This window comes from Photinus pyralis, unplaced genomic scaffold (genome assembly GCF_008802855.1).
Source record: "Photinus pyralis isolate 1611_PpyrPB1 unplaced genomic scaffold, Ppyr1.3 Ppyr1.4_LG4, whole genome shotgun sequence".
Lineage (NCBI taxonomy): Eukaryota > Metazoa > Arthropoda > Insecta > Coleoptera > Lampyridae > Photinus > Photinus pyralis.
In genome coordinates, this window is record NW_022170511.1 from 7,033,134 (window position 1) to 7,051,640 (window position 18,507).

Below are 18,507 nucleotides of genomic sequence, written 5' to 3' on the forward strand. Positions count from 1 at the left end.
AAAAGGTTAAAGTACAAAATGTTTTCAAAATTTGAACACATGAAAAAGTTTCGTTCCTTTCCACGTAACGATAATTGCTTTTTTATTATTTCATTATCAAGCATCTTGTGGTTGTACTGCAACAATATGGCGACCCGGATGTTCCGCTCTAATATCAATACAAAATCTTACAAGATGGCGAAATGTGACTAGTCAGACAATAATAAACAAACAAATTATGTACTTCATCAGATTTAGTTAATGCATATTATACATTTTTAGAATTACGTTAACGAGCGGTATTTAATGTGTTGTACGTACGTACATTTAATTAGTAATTGTGGTGGGTGTCCAAAAAATGCTGTATGGTATGTTAACCACAAACATGAGTGAAAAACAACAATTTTAATTATTTCCTTTTGCAGAATTAGTATGCTCAGAATGTAACATATCGTTCCCTTCGGCCTCCTCACTTTTGCAACATTTTGCACAGCATGCAAATAATGAAAGTTTCGATAATGAAGTAACACACAACAGTACAAACTGTAGAAAAGTGGATGTTCCCGATCTGTATCCTATATCAACCTTCAAATCAAAGGTGAAAAATGAAGAGTTACCATTAGCAGCGAACTGCGAAGTTAAAAATGAGCCCATCGACTTCTGTGCAATAACCTCGGATGATCTACAAAGTGAAAGTGACATGGCAAATGATACAAAGTCCATCTCCGACAAGGTCTCGCGGAAATACCAATGTACTTACTGCCAAAAATCTTTCGGTTGGTCGACCGACTTGAAACGGCACATCCTAATTCACACAGGTGAAAGACCATTCAAATGCCTCGAATGTAATTCGACGTTCACAAGAAAATTTCTTTTACAAAAACACCAAAGTAAACAACACAATTTTGACTATGTTACCGAGTTAACTGTCGGAGACGATTTTCACATGCCACAACTGACACCTATAACACTTTTCAAACAAAAGTCTCGAAAACAAGATAAAGAAAAAATTAAACGTAAAGTATTAAATACAAAAAGTTTACATCAAAGTCAAACGAAAATACCTGATAATTTATTATGTCCTACCTAGCATTATTTTTGTGCAATAATATTACTTGGTTACCATTCGGAAGTTGTGCTAATTATGATTTCGATTGATTAATGGCATACTTTTTTGTATTATCCAAAGATTATTGTAATTATGTATTTTGTGTGTAAGATTGGATAAAAGTATTTTATAACATTTTTAGGAGAGGCAATTGTACTTAAATTATAGTGTACCTACATATTGTGATTGTGGTTTTCCTAGTTTTTAATCATTGAGAATTTTGTATAGATTATATTTTATATTGTACAAACATTTATATAACGATGAATTTATACGTGCCTAGTGCCTAGTCAGATGATGAAAAGGTTGCCAAAAATTCAAAATAAATATTTTTTGAAATTGTTTATTCATATTAAGTATTTTAGTAGGTTAAGAATTTTCAAGATGGGCCTCTTGAAATAAAATATTCTTAGAAGTGTTGCTTTTTTTAATTAAACAGATCACTGAACATGTGGAAGCGGCCATATCTAACCGAATTGTTTTTCAGCAAGTTGTTGGAAGTCAATTATTTGGTATGTACAAATTTTACTAGTAAAACCGTAGTAGTCCGTGACCAAACTGTGTTACCTCACTGTTGAATCCAGCAAGCCCAGTTGGGGTAGATGTTGATTTGATATAAGAACAGGTAGTGTTTTCACGGTTTCCTTTATTGTAGCACCTTACACTAATTCTTACACTAAATGGACTGTATTTACCAACTACGCTTACTGAACTAAACTTAAGCCTAGAAAAACATTAATATATATCGTAAGGTGGTTAGCTCGGTGGTTAGGGAGTCCTTTTCCCAAAATGGGCGGAAACTGCCGCTCGTTAATCTTGGCGTGTCGAATTATGAGTTCGCTCCCTAACATTCTCCCCCCTTTGAGGACGAGTCCTCAACAAAACTGCGTAATTGCAGAGGCAGTGGACTTAATTTCGTCACCGGTCTTGTAAACTCACCATTAACTGTTTTTAATTTGACTACCCGGACCTTATTATCGCGTCCAGGCATCACCTCTAAAATTCTAGCTAGACACCACTCAAGAGGAGGTAAGTGATCCTCCCTCACTAACACTAGATCTCCAACTAGTAAATTGGACTCCGAAGTTTTCCATTTTGGTCGATTTTGTAATAAATTTAGGTAATCTCTCGACCACATTTTCCAAAAATCTTGCCTCAATTTGGAGCATTGCTGCCAAATATTGAGACGATTAAGTGGCAATTCTGATACGTCCCTTTCCGGAAATGAAGATAGTGGTTGGCCTATTAGGAAATGCCCCGGCGTTAAACAAGTCAAATCGGAAATTGAATCTGCCATGGGCTGTCGCGGCCTTGAATTCAGAATTGCTTCTATTTGGGTCAGTACAGTACATAAAACTTCAAATGATAATACTGAATTTCCAATTACCCTTTTTAGGTGGAATTTTGTACTTTTTATGCCAGCTTCCCACAATCCACCCCAGTGAGGGCTACTTGGTGGTATAAACTTCCATTGAATTTCACTAGTGGATGCGAAATCCTGAATCTTGCAAGCGTGTTCTTTAAAGAACTTATTATAGACCTCATGCAATGCATTATTTGCCCCTTTGAAATTTGTCGCGTTGTCACTACTGATAGAAATCGGATTTCCCCGCCGAGAAACAAAACGCTTTAGTGCTAGCATAAAATCATTAGTAGACAGACTACTAACTAATTCAATGTGTATGGCTTTGGTAGCCATGCACACGAAGAGTGCAATGTAAGATTTACTCACACGTGCCTTACGCAACCGTGACTCCTTGACCATTATAGGACCTCCAAAATCGAGACCGGTGTGCAAAAAGGCACGAACCAACTGTGTTCGCTCAATAGGCAAACTCCCCATAAGTTGCTTAGAGCCAACTGCTCTAAATCGGTGACATTTCACGCACCTAAGTATAATTGCCTTTATTCGTCGCAAAGACCTTATAGGCCAAACCCGTTGTCGTAGACTGTTAAGGACTGCCCTTGGGCCAGCATGGCCTAACCTTAAATGTTCGCCTTCAATCATTATGTCGGTAACATGATCCTTACAAGGAAGAATAACTGGATGCTTAGCATCAAATGACAAAGGAGCATTTTCCAGTCGTCCTCCTACTCTTAGCAACCCATTCGTATCCAGAAAAGGGTTCAGAGACAAAAGTACACTATTTTTTGGCAGTGACTTATTCTCTTTTAAACATGTTATTTCTTCCGAGAAGTATTTCATCTGAACGATCCTAAAAATACAAATACGAGATCTGCTAATTTCCTGTGTAGAAAGAGCGCCATAAACCTTTAACGAATCTTTCCGTGTGTTTGTTACGAATCTCATCATATAAGCAATGCATCGTTGCATCCTAGTAAAGGAAGAGAACCTGGACAAAATTTCTATGTCAACCGTTGTTGTTTGAATGAACGAAACCTGTTTTTGTTCAGGTACCGAAGAAATTTCTAGTGTTATCTGTTCCGGTTTTAAAAAACAATCTGGATCCGACAAGAATTCAGGCCCCTGAAACCAAGTCTTACATTCCAACAAACTCTCGGGGTCCAGTCCGCGAGATATATAGTCTGCAGGATTTAAAGTCGATGAGATGTGCCTAATCTCCGCATCCAAAGTTAAGTCCTGAATTTCTGATACCCTGTTGGCTACAAATGTGGTCCAACGTGAAGGCGATGACTGCGTCCACGCAAGTACAATGTTAGAATCACTGTATAAAACAACTTTATCCCATTTAAATTTCATACATGACCTAAATTTATCACTCATACGAGCCAATAATAGTAATCCGCAAAGCTCCAGCCTAGGCAAGGAGACCGTTTTGAGAGGCGAAACCCTAGATTTTGAGCAAACAAGATTACACGAAATTCTATTATCGTCGTACAAAACCCTGACATACAGACAAGCTCCATACGCCACCATGCTTGCATCGGAAAACCCTACAAGTTGTATACTTGTTACCTTTCCAGGTTCCAATGTCCATCGCTTTATACACAGCTCCTTTAACCTTGGCAATTTCCTATAAAACCCTAGCCATTCAGTTAATAACTGAAGTGGTAAAATATCATCCCATTGAAGCTTTTGTGCCCACAACCGTTGCATGAATACCTTGGCTGAAATTGTCACAACCCCTACAAATCCTATAGGATCGAATATCTGGCCTATGATGCCTAAAACTTCGCGCTTAGTAAACCTATCTTTTTTTATTAATTCCGGTACCGATACCTGAAAGGAATCAGACACAGGATCCCATAAAACGCCCAAAACTTTAGAAGTAATTTCTTTTTGAAAAGACACCAAAGACCCGTTATTAGAATTCCATTTATGCAGTTTAAACCCTGCCGACGCTAATAATGAGGTTAATTCAGTTTGTAATTTAATTAATTCATCTAACGTATTAGCTCCTCCTAATATATCATCAACGTACGTCTGTTGTAGCAAAACCTGCGCCGCCAACGGATAGGACTCTTTACCCTGATTTGCTAATTCTACCAATGTGCGAGTTGCTAGAAACGGACTGCAACTGCTTCCATAAGTGACTGTTTGTAATTCGAGATGACGCATTTGTGCTGATGGGTCATCCCTCCAAATAATATTTTGTAAAACTCTATCATCCGGATGAACCTGTACGCACCTAAACATTTTTTGAATATCACTTGTTAAAACATATTTAAATGTTCGAAATCTAACAATAATGTCAAACAAATCCGGTTGAACTGGATTTCCCTTTAGCAAAATGTCATTCAGACTTAAACCGGAAGTAGTTTTCATCGATCCATCGAATACTACCCGATATTTTGTAGTTGACTTATCCTCTCGAATTACGCAATGATGCGGAAAGTAGTATCTACGTTTTTCTAAAAGCCTAGCATCATTAGTAATATCCTTTGCATGACCTAATTCCAAATATTCTTCAATAAAAGCCGTATATTCCTTTTTTAAATGTGGATCCCTCTGAAACCGTTTCTCTAACGACAAGAACCTTTGTGTAGCCATAGAAAGAGATTCACCTAACGATGAAGCCCTATAATCCTTCCGAATAGGCAACCTAACTTCAAATTTACCTGAATCTAACCTTTTCGTAGTTTTGAAATAAATTTCTTCACACGTCTTATCCTGAGGGGACATGTGTCTTTTACCTGAAATCTCCTCTAATCTCCAAAATTGTGGGATCAATAAATCTAAGTCTGGACCTTGCGAAAATAAAGAGACCATCACGTTTGACCATATGCTTGTTCTACTAGGACCACTCCCCCCTATAACCCAACCAAACAAGGTATTTTGGAGAACCGGAAACCCGTCACCTAATTTTAGAATCCCCTCAATAAGCACATTGAAGTAAATATCCGCTCCCAACAGTAAGTCTATTTCCCGTGGAACACCGAATTTTGCATCGGCCAACTCCAAACCGCTGGGTATGTTTAAAGAACCGATATCAACGAAAGCCTGAGGTAATGGACCAGTAATTTCTCTCGGCATAATAGCACACACTGTAGCAACCCTTTCCCTGGAATAACATTGGGACTCAATCTCAACCCTTACAACACTAGTGATCTTAACATCCCTTTTCGCAAAACCAGCAATGTGAATGTTTGCCAAATTCCTTGGCAACCCTAATTTTTCTGCCATATGAGACGTAATAACTGAACACATAGAGGCCGAATCCAAAAGTGCTCTACCCTGTATCCTGGAACCATCATGGCAAACCAAATTGACCATAGCTGTTGGTAATACAACCTGAGTCTCCGCCTTGGATACTAAACATGGAACCATTTTTTCAGCTGTAGTAGATAACATTACCGTCGATGTAGACTGTGGTAAATCTCTACCATTCCCTTGTGACCTATCATCAGTACCCTGGTTGTCTCTTTGCTGCCAATTAAACCTATTTAGACCTTGATTCACCCCATTACTTCCATCCCCCTTTCGTTGTTTCTCCTCATGTAACGAGGAATGATGCCTTCCCTTGCAAATTCTACAGCCATCCGATTTACAGCTGTTTGCCGTATGTTTATATCCCAAACAATTGTAGCAAAGCCGATTCTTTGTTACGAAGTCTCTTTTATGAGCTAAATCAAATGTTTGAAATCTGTTGCACCTGTGGATAGCATGCTTGTCTAAATTGCAACAAATGCATTTGAGTGTTGCATTTTCTGTTGCCCCTGTTAATGATAAATAACTAGCCTTGAATGATTTTTGTTTGTACTCTGGTTTAGTTAATGATTCCAGAGCGGAACACCGTTTGTCCAAAAAATCCATAAAAGTTGAAAAACTTGGCAATACCGTAGAATCACGCTCAAGCTTATAAGCTCGGTGTGTGTCAAAATCTAATTTTGATGCCATTATATACACCAAAATTAAGTCCCATGCCTCTACGGGAACCCCTAAAGCTGCAAGAGCATTGTAGTTTTGTTTAAGTCTTGTGATAAAATTCCTCAAAGATGGTGAATCACCCTTTAAAAGTTGTGCTTCCAGTAAATTTTGAATGTGGCAGTTTATTGTAACTAATTTATTATCATACCTTTTCTTTAAAATCTCTAGCGCAACATCATAATTTGACTCGGTAGTTTTTAGGTCCTTGATCACTAATAGTGGCTCATTCTTTAAAACTGACTTAAGATATATGAACTTCTGAACCTTATTTAAGTGCTTATCACAATTAATGAGAGAGTCAAATAACTCTATAAAAGAGTTATACTCTTCGTATTTGCCGGAAAAAGTTGGTATATTGATATTCGGAAGTTTGACCTTAGAAGAGGAACTTGCTGAAGGCCCTGAATTATCCGCGACATTACTTGACTCCCCACCACCTTGCTGTTCTGAATTTAATCGTTTAGAAATTGTAGTTTTAAGTTTGCTATGTAAAGATGTATATTGTAATTCTACTTCAACCCTATCACTCTCTTGGCTACCATCTATTTCCTCTAATTGATCCTGAATGTTCTCATATTCTTCGTACGCCTTAACTAACATAGTTTCCCTAATTACAAATTCATTACTGTCAATCAATAAATTGTCATCATTTGCCGTTACAAAATGTTCAATTCTAGTAATTTTCGCCTTAATTCTACCTCGCTTGTGGACCATAGTATCCCTATCTGCCATTTTGTTAAACTTATTGAAAACGTATAAATATTTCGTTGACAAGCCTTATTTTCCTACAAAATAGTCATTTCTCAAGCGTGAAACACAATCAACCTATGTTCCTAAACAATCAAATGCATGCGTACCTAATGTTAGCTTGGATTGAATATACAATAGCAAAAGTAACCTATTCCAAATTAAATTCTTATTGCGTGAAAAACGACTTAATTAGTTTGAAAAAGTCGCAAAGTGCCTAAATTAACTATAACTAATTTTATTAATGTCCGTTTGTGATAAAAAAAACTTCCTTTTCTATAATTAACTATTGGGTGTAAAATGTAATACAAACAGTTGCCTATACCTTCTTTGATCCCTTAAAGTACCGCCTATGGGTTTTGTCACATCTGTTTTCAACAAAGTATCAAATTACTGTGGGCATTCGTGTCAACCAAACTTTTACTATGTATTTTAATAATCAAACTAAACATCTACTTATAGTTAATCAATCCAATACTAATCCTAAAGCGTAAAAATAACCTTTCTAAATTGAAATAGTGCACCCTTTGTAACATTTCTTTCCTTACTTTTCTGTTTAAGCCTTCCCTTGGTATTAAGTTATGCTAACAAGTAACTTGAATACCAATATGTAATAGGTACCTATAACGTATGTGTAACGTGTAACAACATAAAAAGATCTGACCTTGTGTTTCTCGAAGATGCTGAAGCTTCACCGTTGTTCAACCCTTCTTGTAAAATATCCTTGAAACGATCTCTGTACAGTGCGTATCCTTGATGCTGTTGTGAATCGGTTTTGCCCTTGTGAAAAACCGTCCTTGCATAAGATGCTCAAGCTGCCACCAATCCACAATCCTTGCCTTAGTCCAATCCCGCGAAACCACTCGTACGAACTCTTTTGCTCTCGATCAATATGCCTCGATGTTGTCGATAAATCCGTCCAATCTTCAAATAATCCGGGTCGAAGACGACCAATGTTGAATCCAGCAAGCCCAGTTGGGGTAGATGTTGATTTGAAATAAGAACAAGTAGTGCTTTCACGGTTTCCTTTATTGTAGCACCTTACACTAATTCTTACACTAAATGGACTGTATTTACCAACTACGCTTACTGAACTAAACTTAAGCCTAGAAAACATTAATATATATCGTAAGATGGTTAGCTCGGTGGTTAGGGAGTCCTTTTCCCAAAATGGGCGGATATTGCCGCTCGTTAATCATGGCGTGTCGAATTATGAGTTCGCCTCCCTAACAATAAGATTGAACCTTTTATGGTGCGAACAGTCCCAATCTTCCTGAACAGACACTGATTTGAAATTGTTACTGATTTTAAACGCTTAAGGGTTGAAGTATGGTGTTTCCGTAAAAATCTTGCCTTAGAGTACTTCTGTTTTGTAAGAGATCGACGACGGGGAATAAGAAATAGGTATTGGATATCCAAAAAAGTGAAGGTTAGGCACCGCTAGATACAACTTACTCTTAAATTTCATCTAACCTCTAGGTACTTGAAGTCCTTTGCAGATTTTGCTAAATGCCTCATGAACTTGTTTAAATATTCACAAATTTCTTTTAGAGCTATCACAAAAATTCTTTTATTCGTAATTTAATATTCTCCTCTTCCATAATAAATTCTACAAAACTTTTTCAAAAAAATTTATTATAATTACATTAATAACATTAATCTAGATATCCTACATGAAAATAAAACAAATGAATGTGTACGTTTCTTGTTAAACTTTGAAGACTTGAAATGATTATTGCTAATTTCGTGTTGTCTTCAAGAAACGTACACGTTCATTTGTTTTATTTTGATATAGGATATCTAGATTAATGTTATTGATGTAATTATAGTAACTTTTTTCGAAACATTTTCTTGTATAAGGATACTAACATGTTACGTCATCGAAAAGAGAAAAAAATCTCTATTAAATGAGCCTAATGAAAGAGTGCATTGCTATTTAAAAAAATCAATTGTTTTTCTGAAACAAGAACAACTGAATGCTGCCTTATTAAGGTATATAAAATGTACTTTCATACAGAAAATGTTTACAGTCGCTATTTACCGAGATGTATACTATATTCCATACATAATTGGCACCCTGCATATCCCAGTGTAGTAAAATAAAGGTTGATTGGGTCAGATTTTACAACACCCATACGTATAAATATAATAAACGGCATCACGCAATGCAGTGGTTCTAGAACTAGACTGCCGCGCAGCTTTGAGCTAATAAGTCCATTGAGTAGATCACGAAGAAAGCAATTAAGTCCAGACCGAGCCATCGTCTACATCAAACCACCTTCACGCTGCGGACGGAAATTTTCGCACTATTTCTAAGAAAGAAAATTCCCAAGACGGAACTCGACCCTGCATGCGTAAATATTCACTCACGAAGAAAAGAAAAATATTACTTTTCGAAGATGCTAACTAAAGACGTGCGACCTAAGAAAACAATTTAGGGCTTCAGGGCGGTTTTTCATGTTCCAGTTAAATTAACGTGGTAGACAACCTCTAATGTGAATATAATTTGTTTCAATGAGCATTTAACAGTCAGAAAAATTTAACAAACGATTAACCCAAGGTAAAGAAATCACATTTTCATTCTTTAACTGTGGGACTCGATATGCAACCACCTCCTCGTGGTGAGTCCTGGGTAGTTCTGTTTGAACTAGCAGAGAGTTGCATTTGGATAGTGCCTAATTTTATCGTAGAGGTTCCACTACGACGAAGAATAATTGGGCCCATTTGCTTTCACGGTATAGTTTTTTCAACAGCTGCATGATGATGAAATTATATATGCAACAAGACGGTGCTGCAGTACATACATACTACCCTTAAAACGTTAGCTGTGATAAAGGAATTTTATTATTAATGAGTTATCAGTAGAAATACAGTCATATCATATCCAGCTAGATCTTGCCACCTCACTACATGCGTGTACATTAAAAGATTTCATTGTTTTTTGTAAAATAAATTTTTAGGTTTTAAGTAGGACCCCCCTGTATTTGATTACAGTTTTCCAAAGAACATGACATTCCGAATGCAACGACCAATTTTCACATTTTAAACTTAAAATATTAATATCTTAATTAAACGTGGCAAAGGTAGCAAATTTTTAGTCGAAGGGGGTTGAAAAAATATATTTGGCGGCTCATGAACGTATTAGTAAAAGGCACCATAAATTTTGGCTCTTATTATTAAGTGCTACCAGTCCTTGTTAAACATGTGGATAAGAATCTGTGTTGACATCTCGTCAAAAACAAGGCTGGCAGGAGCTAGCCCTGAACTCTTACAAGCTAGGAATGTCAAACTCTACAGTTGATATCCAAAGCTAAGCTAGAGTACCTTATGGACGTATGTGAGAGTTTAATCATGAAGTACCAATTGACCGAAATTGCAAATTGTCCTATTGTCTGTATCGGTTAGGTACAAATTAGAGGATGGTTCGGTAATTTTGACCCGCTGAAGGATGTAAATTTGTATTGGTATCTTGCAAAGAGTTGAAGATTTTTTTCAGGTTCGTAGTAATTTCTTCGTCTTGTTATGTTGCCGTACTTTTGAAACCTACCTTTTTGTACGATTACTCAGCTAGCTCAGATAACATTATTTAATTGTCCATTTACCAATGGGAGATTTTATGATGTCGGCGTTGAAGGTGAAGTACGTCTTCTTTATTACCACGTGGCTATTTTATTCACTTGGCCCTTAGCTATAGGACCAACCTGCTACTAAGATAATAAATTAATCACGCTAATTATTTCACACACATCACAATTGCACGCTATTAACGTACGTGGCCGCTTTCAAAGAGCGAATGCTAATTAATAATGCTTTCTTTACATTACCTACTTCATGAGTCTTTGTCGCGACGTAATTCCGAATCCTACTTACTATGCTAAAATAATCTTACGTACCTACCTTAATACATACACTGTTCATTAAATTTAACTTTTAAGATATACTGTCAAATTCAAATTCTACCAGAAGGTAAAAAGCAACCATTTTTTTCAAGAATGGTGGGCTATTACAGATATGATAATTTCACTGAATGTGCAGCTGTATTATTGCAAGATGTTTCAAAAATGTTATTTTGTTGAATACCTCACTAACCCTATTATATGTTCGATTTATCCAATTTACAATTCTCAAAAAAATCCTTCAAATTCGCTAATTAAAAAACTTCCTATCCGTAATAACAAGAAAGTTACCAAATGTGCCGTGTGTACTATGGACAACGTGAAGTATATACAACAACTTCAATGCACCAGGTCGCGGCCCGGGTGATATGTATAGTATTACCATATTCAAGTGAGATCTTTATCTAAAAACAAGTCCCGACAGTGTGCGAACCTCCGCCAACAAGTCGACACTAACCAAGATGCCTCCGGCGACGTCTATTGAGCCTAATGTGACCTTCGGTTCTAAAGATGTCTGCTATAAAAGAGATATGTACATAATTACCGCAGTAATCAGCGGGTTCTGATACCTTGCAAGAACCTTCAAAACTCTAGGAAACTTACCCTATAAAAGTAATTCGCTTCTATGCGTTTTAATTTGTTCATAAGAAGTAAAGATTGTTAAAATTATTTGGACTTTGTAAGTGAATATGGGAGATTAGACTCAAAAAATGAGACCTCAGTATTTGTTCCCCAAAATAGAATGCTTACCTTTATTTATTCCTTTGAAATTCCTTCAAAGAAATTATCCTTAGCACGCCTGTTTTGCCTGCTCCCGTATATACCCACTGTTATGTGCGCATGAGCCGTCGAAATTAGCATGAATATGCGCACAAAAAAAATGAAACTGAGAGAAGGAGCTGTGTAAACAATATACAGGCGCCTGAAGATAATGACGGGCCATTAATCGTTAATTAAATTTGCCTTTCAATTTATTTAATTAGTCTGATCGGGTTTTAAGTGTTAACACAAAGCGAGTATTGCGTTTCTATTTGTATCCTAGTGGTTTGTTTCTTTCGTTGTAAAAGATTATCCCTTAGAATTGTTAAATATGGGGCATATTTATATTTATCGCGTATTTTCATTGTTAATTTTGCTTTGTTAAACCATTTAAGTGACAGATCTGATTTAAATTGGGGGCACTTTGATAATTTTGATAAAAACATGAGATATTTTAGTAGCGATAAGAACGTACTTAATCGGCAAAAAATTGTGTGTTTGCGTAGAAAACCTACGTAACTACAGGAGCGTCAAGAAACGGAGTTCTGATTGGTTATCATGTTGCTACGTCCCGTTACTTGGATGAAGTTTTTTTCGCATTTCGGAAGTAGGGAAGATACGTTAAGTACTGGAGTTGGCGTAAGAAAGAGGTTTTTTGTCATTTCGAGGCCGGGGTGCTGTTCGTTAAACGTCGCGCGTCTTGTGGTAAGTTTCGTTTTGTTCGTCACGTAAGATTCATTGCGTAATAATCAGGACGTCAAACGAGTTCGTGCGAAAGTTTTAAGAAGGCGTACGTGTAAGTTTGGGTGTAGCAGTTTTTTTATTGAAGTGATAGTCTACCGATTCCGCCATAGTTTTCGTCGGTCGTGGGCGATTTAATTCCAATTGAGTCAAATTACGTTCCTGTGACTTGATAGAAGATAAGTTAAAGAATAATTTAGTGCGATACGTTTTGCTAAGTGCGTTTTTGGTTCGCAATCAGTGATTTGTGTGCCCAGATTTTTGGTATTTTAATAGAGAACTGTAGGTATCTGTAAGCGGGGTGTATAAACGGACCTTGTTATGGTCCATTTTGATTAATTTAATTTGTGTATTTAAAATAAATTTTGTTTGTGTGAATTCATGTAATCGTGTGCTTGTTCGAACCCTTTAACGATCCAGATAAATGTCTCATGTTCAATTATTATGATTAATTGCTCACAGATCACCCAACGTGGGGCATTGCATTTATTTTTGTATGCGGGCCGAATTTTTGGGGCACAGCAGTATAGAATTCGGTCGCAAGGAAGAACTGCGTTTATGTTGTAACAATCAGCAAGTTGTTGTCCATTGTGGAAATAAAGGAACAACGCTTTCGTCGCCATCCATTTTTCATCGTCAACTGGCCGCCTACATGAACATCGTTCAACAACAGACGGCCGTTTTACGGTAATCAAAATCATAGCTATCAACATTAAAAGCAACAAACGTGTTCTTTGTTTATTGCCCCTTCGTCTAAGAAGACCTATAATTATGGTACATCTCGCCGAACCAAGATTTAGAATCGATTTATCTCTATTTGTATTTTAATCAATAAACACTTTAATCATTCGTGTCGATATTTTTTAATTAATTAATTACAAAATACAGTCCATTCAAATATCTACATTTCGTTTTACACGCAATACTCAGCTCGAACACTACACAAAAGACCCCCCAACCCTTCAGCCTGGCTGGCAGCATTTATCCATATCCACGCCAAATATGGATACCAACAAGAAAGAAACAAGTAAATAAATTAATTTCCGTTTTGAATTATACAATTTGGACAAGGATCATTTCATCACGACTATTTAATTCCATTAGAGGCATTCTACAACGTTTTTAATTAGGGTAATGCCGTAATGGTATCTTGCTGCAATGATAAACTTGTCCGCATGCAACTCGAATACAGCGTATGTCGTCGTTGTCGGCAAGCCTGACAACTAAACGGACAACTTTATTAAAAAAATTTCATATTAAGGTGAACTGACTGCGGTCATAATTAAAACTTATCATCCAATTAGATCACATTTCAACTGGTTACTTTAAAATTACCATGAATAATTTAATACTCTTTACATATTAATTAACTTTGCAATATATTTTAGACGCGCCATTGGAGTAGCGGTATACGAAAGGGATTAAGGATGTTCATTTTCTAAAAGTTTTATCGAGAGAAACTTAATGAACATTCGTGTACAAATGAAAATAAATCAAACGATGAAGTAAAAGCGTTCCGATAAATTTTTATGTTCAACGAAATTATCCATAATAAAAATATGTCTAGCAATATTGCAATGTAGAAAAACAGCTAAAGAACCTTGCAGAATTGAAGAGCTCGCGACGGTCTTCGCTTGATGACTCTGATTGTAAAGGTCTTTTGATCTGAGCTTCTGAAGTATCGTGTCGCTGCTATTACTGTTCTTTACATGTGCCTCTTTGTTACGAGCACGAGGATGCGACAATTCATGCTTCAACTTCTACTTTAATTTTTTTCCTCTTTATATTAAAGTTGGATCGTAACAACGTTTTGTGATAAAAGTCATTCCAAATTTCTTTGTCTGCCTCGTAGCTAAAGTCTTCTTATTTTTTAAGAACGTATTCGATAATACAACGGAGTTGAATTTTTTCATGCCGTGCATTTGGATATTAAAAAAGGCGGGGAGAGCACTACCATTTAAAATTAATATTCGACTTTCAATACATACTCTATACGTAACGCCAGACTCCCTTCAGAAATTTCATATCAGACAAAAGCTATAGGTATAGACAAACCTGGTTACAATTTTGCTCAGCATTGGTAGATTTAATTAATAATGAAACAATTGACTATGATAAGAGGGCCACAAGGTCTAAATTGTGAACCACTCCTTTTTAGTCCAACAAACTTTTTTTTAAAAAGCGTTCAATTTGCACTACGAGTATACCCCTTGAGAGCAAATTCAAGTAGCGACTATTTAAATTTTCTTACACGGGCACCCCGCCGAAACTTATTTGAGAACATAACATCTGCTCTCAACGTAAATAATAAAAACAACTAGCGCCTCTCCTCCATATAAATTTCCATCGGTCCCGGCTTCCGCGTTCTCTCGCGGAAAACGTTCATAATAGCAAAGTTTGTTTAAGTCTCTACGACATTAATAATCTTAAATTGATCGTACACTTACGAGGAAGGAGTGTTTGATTATTAATTCCACTAAGGAGTGTGATTATTGTATGATAATACGCAATTACAATTACAGAATAAATTATGTATATTACTTGCTTGCTTAAGGCTTACTGATTGTATAGGAATAAATGATCTTTGAGCATCAAAGAATCTACGCAATTTCAATTTAAAATTTCATAGAATGCGGAATGCACATCAATCAATCCTTCAGCTCAAAGAAAATTAAATACACCTGATTTATTGAAATCAATTACTCGTGACGACTCGTTTTGAAAACGTGTTCATTGCTATATACCTACCATTCTCGAAAATGGTTGTCAGATTTTTAATAGTGGTAGGTAACCGTTCGTTCGCTGCTATTTTTTGTGGACTAACAATGAATTGGATATGTTCCAAAAATTGAATTAAAAACCATTTATTATTAATAACAATTTATAACAGAAGCAGGAAAGGAAAAGTTAATTATAACCTGCTCACAGCCCTGTTCTTTTTTTATGGTGGCAATAGTGATATGGATTTTTCGAAAACTATCCCAATAGACATAATTAGCAGCAAATAATTTCGAAGGTAAAAGGACTAGCAATTTTATCCCTAGATTTTTCTGCACATACTTAATTTTCTTTGACGTATAATCGTTTGTACGTCCAAAAAGCTCTTCTAGATGCAGCCAATGTTTTTAAAGATTGACTCATGTTATAAATAAGAAAACCATGCTAGCTCCTACCATCAAAACAAGGAACAAGATACGAAGAATCGCAAACGATTTTCAGTAAGGGAATTTTTTGCATTCGGAAGGACCACTAATCCGGCTCATATCCATTAGCACTGTTCCTCTCGTAGAAATCCACTCGTAGAAATCAATGGGAGAATGCTTGGTTTGGTAGACGAGAAACAGACGGATGGACAGAGAGGAGAGACGGACTAAACCATCAAACATTCTCCTAAAATGATGCTTATCTTCCCATCAGGCTGGAAATTGCTCCGGTTTTTCCAATTCTTCTCACCCTTCGAATGGAATATTTCCTGATTGCAGGTTCACGATTCTTCAGACTTCAAACTTTTTCCGACATTTACAGATTCAGATCAGATCAGCTCAAAACCTCTCACTACATCGGTTCCTTCTCGTTTTTTAGATCCGTTGCGTTATCTTTAGTTTTGATCAATTCTTCCATTTTATGATTATTCAATGTTTTCGTAATCCTTTGGAGTTTAAAATCAGTTTGATTCTTCATCTTCAAGTTTCCCGGTGTTTTCAATTTCTCCAATTTTCTGGATTTTCAAAATTTTTGAATTTCTTAAAATTCCTCCGATTGTGCGTTTTCTGAAGATGTTTCGTTTTGGAATATTTCCCCCTGTTCACTTAAGACTTTAATAGTACATTATATATCAAGGTAGAGAAGTCCAGTATTATTGCCTGAGCACCAAGATTACATCTCGAGGCGCTTGCGCCGAGGGGTGTAAGGTGCGAAGGCAATAAGAGACTTCTCTACCGTGGTATATATACTATTTTTTTCACTACTAGCACTTGAAATCCTCTAAATTAACATATTATATTGATAAGAGAGTTAACGGTTGGACAGAATTTTTGTTTATTAATTTAACATGTCAATCAAGTACGTGGAAGTACAAGTCAAACAGGCCGTATTTTGTTCTGTCATTGAGATTTTTCAAAGAGTAATTTCGTTCGAATTTTTTCAAAATGTGATAATTTTAGGTATGTAATTTCTCTGGAAATTGCGAATGGTGGCAATTATTCGTTTTAGAGAACTTGTCTAAACGTTCATTGAGCGAAATTTCGGGTTGTGTTTTCTAAAAGTGACAGCGTGACAGTTCTCATTATTGACTACTAGTTAATAATAAAAAATTATTAACCACTTGGAACAAATGCCGAGAAAGCCTACTTTACAAGTGGAAAAAAGGTTAATAATCATGTCATCAGACGCTAGTAGTGAAAAAAATATTATACAACTCAATATTTTGTTCAAATTCTTCACTTTGTATTTTTACTCTTTTTTAATTCTGACTCTCTTTCGTTTCTTCAAAATCCTAAGGTCCTTGAAATTCGTTAGTTTTGCCAGATTATTCAAATTTTTCAGATTCATCATACTCTTGGAACTCTTCCGATTTCATCCCTTAAATTAATTAATTTTTTTTTATCTATTTTGCCTTTATCTTTGAGGGGGAGGGGTTTCAGCCAAGGCTGCTCTACCAGCCCAACCCAGTATACATTTACAAATATCCATGCCCGGATTCGAACCAGAGACCCTTAGCACCACAGTTCAGCTTTAACTGAACTGCGCCACCCGGGCCGGCTTATGACCTTGAAATGTTACACACAAACCATTTCCGATTCCTTGAATTTGTTACATTCCATTTTCCCTGTTTAATTTCAGAATTCTTCTTTTAGGTTTTGGTGCCATCAAAAACCTTAACCCATGCGCGAAGAAGTTTATTTTCTGTTAACTCTGTTCTGTTATTTTTACTATTAGGGGTTTTCTTGAGGTTTTGTTGGTTGCCTTTATTCCAGTGCCTTCATAATTCTCCTTGTTTTGTAAATTCAAATCTTTCTTTATTCCCCTCTCGTTTTTCTCCTTGCTCTATTATTTTTTACTCTTGTAATTCCTTAACATATTGCAATGGATATTCCAGAAATCACGATAGACATCGAGGCGCCATGAAAGGTTAGTCATTGGCGATAAAGAACGAGGACGGTGACGAAATCGGCATGTTCGACAACTTTCGGGACCATTCGAATTGCGTTTCAGGGAGTTCGAATTTCAACACCGAAGTAACAAATCGCGCTATATTAATTAATTATCTATATGTCAGTGATCAATAATATTTTTTCTGTTGTAAATCAATTCATTTCTACACCCTTGTACATTTATTGTTAATTAATTGTAAATAAATAGAGCATGTAACTAAATTTACGTTAGACTGGTGTCAGGTGTGGACTAAAAGCTAAAATCGAAGCTGGTCAAGAAGCCATGGAAGCTTAATTTTATTCAAAGTTGGTCAAGCTGATATGAAAGCCGCGGTCAACAGCCAATCGAAGTTACGAGTAAAATAGAAACTAAAATCGAAGCTGATCAGCAAACCATGGAAGCTCAAATGGAAGCAAGCCAGCAATAAATAAGGGGTATGATTTAAGATGAGATACAATGAGATTAATACAGATTTTTCAAGATAAAATTCGTTCAGTAGAAAATGAAATGAACACTGAAATTGATGAACTACGAAAACGATGTATGGTATTGACTGAAGAAAGGGAAAAAAGTGATATGTCATCTGAGATAACACAAGATCTACTGGGTGTTCCACAATCGTCTTCGCAAGGAAGCCCCCGAACTGTGTGAAAGTTTGGTACGACCAAAATTCGAGTTAATCCACCGATATAAGATGGAAAATCACCATGGTCCACCTACTTGACACAGTTTGAGGCCGCCGCCGCCGATACAAGTAAGTGGACAGTGGAAGA

At 36.3% G+C, this 18,507-nt stretch overlaps 1 protein-coding gene across 1 annotated transcript; it reads left to right on the top strand.

The window, feature by feature from the left end:
- Window positions 1–151: 151 nt before the first annotated feature.
- On the top strand, window positions 152–1,431 carry LOC116167641 (zinc finger protein 322-like). The gene is made up of 2 exons (XM_031483066.1): window positions 152–347; window positions 405–1,431. The coding sequence occupies exons 1-2, from the start codon at window positions 338–340 to the stop codon at window positions 1,067–1,069; spliced, it is 675 nt and encodes a 224-aa protein (XP_031338926.1). The 5' UTR covers window positions 152–337; the 3' UTR covers window positions 1,070–1,431.
- The last annotated feature ends 17,076 nt before the right edge of the window (window positions 1,432–18,507 follow it).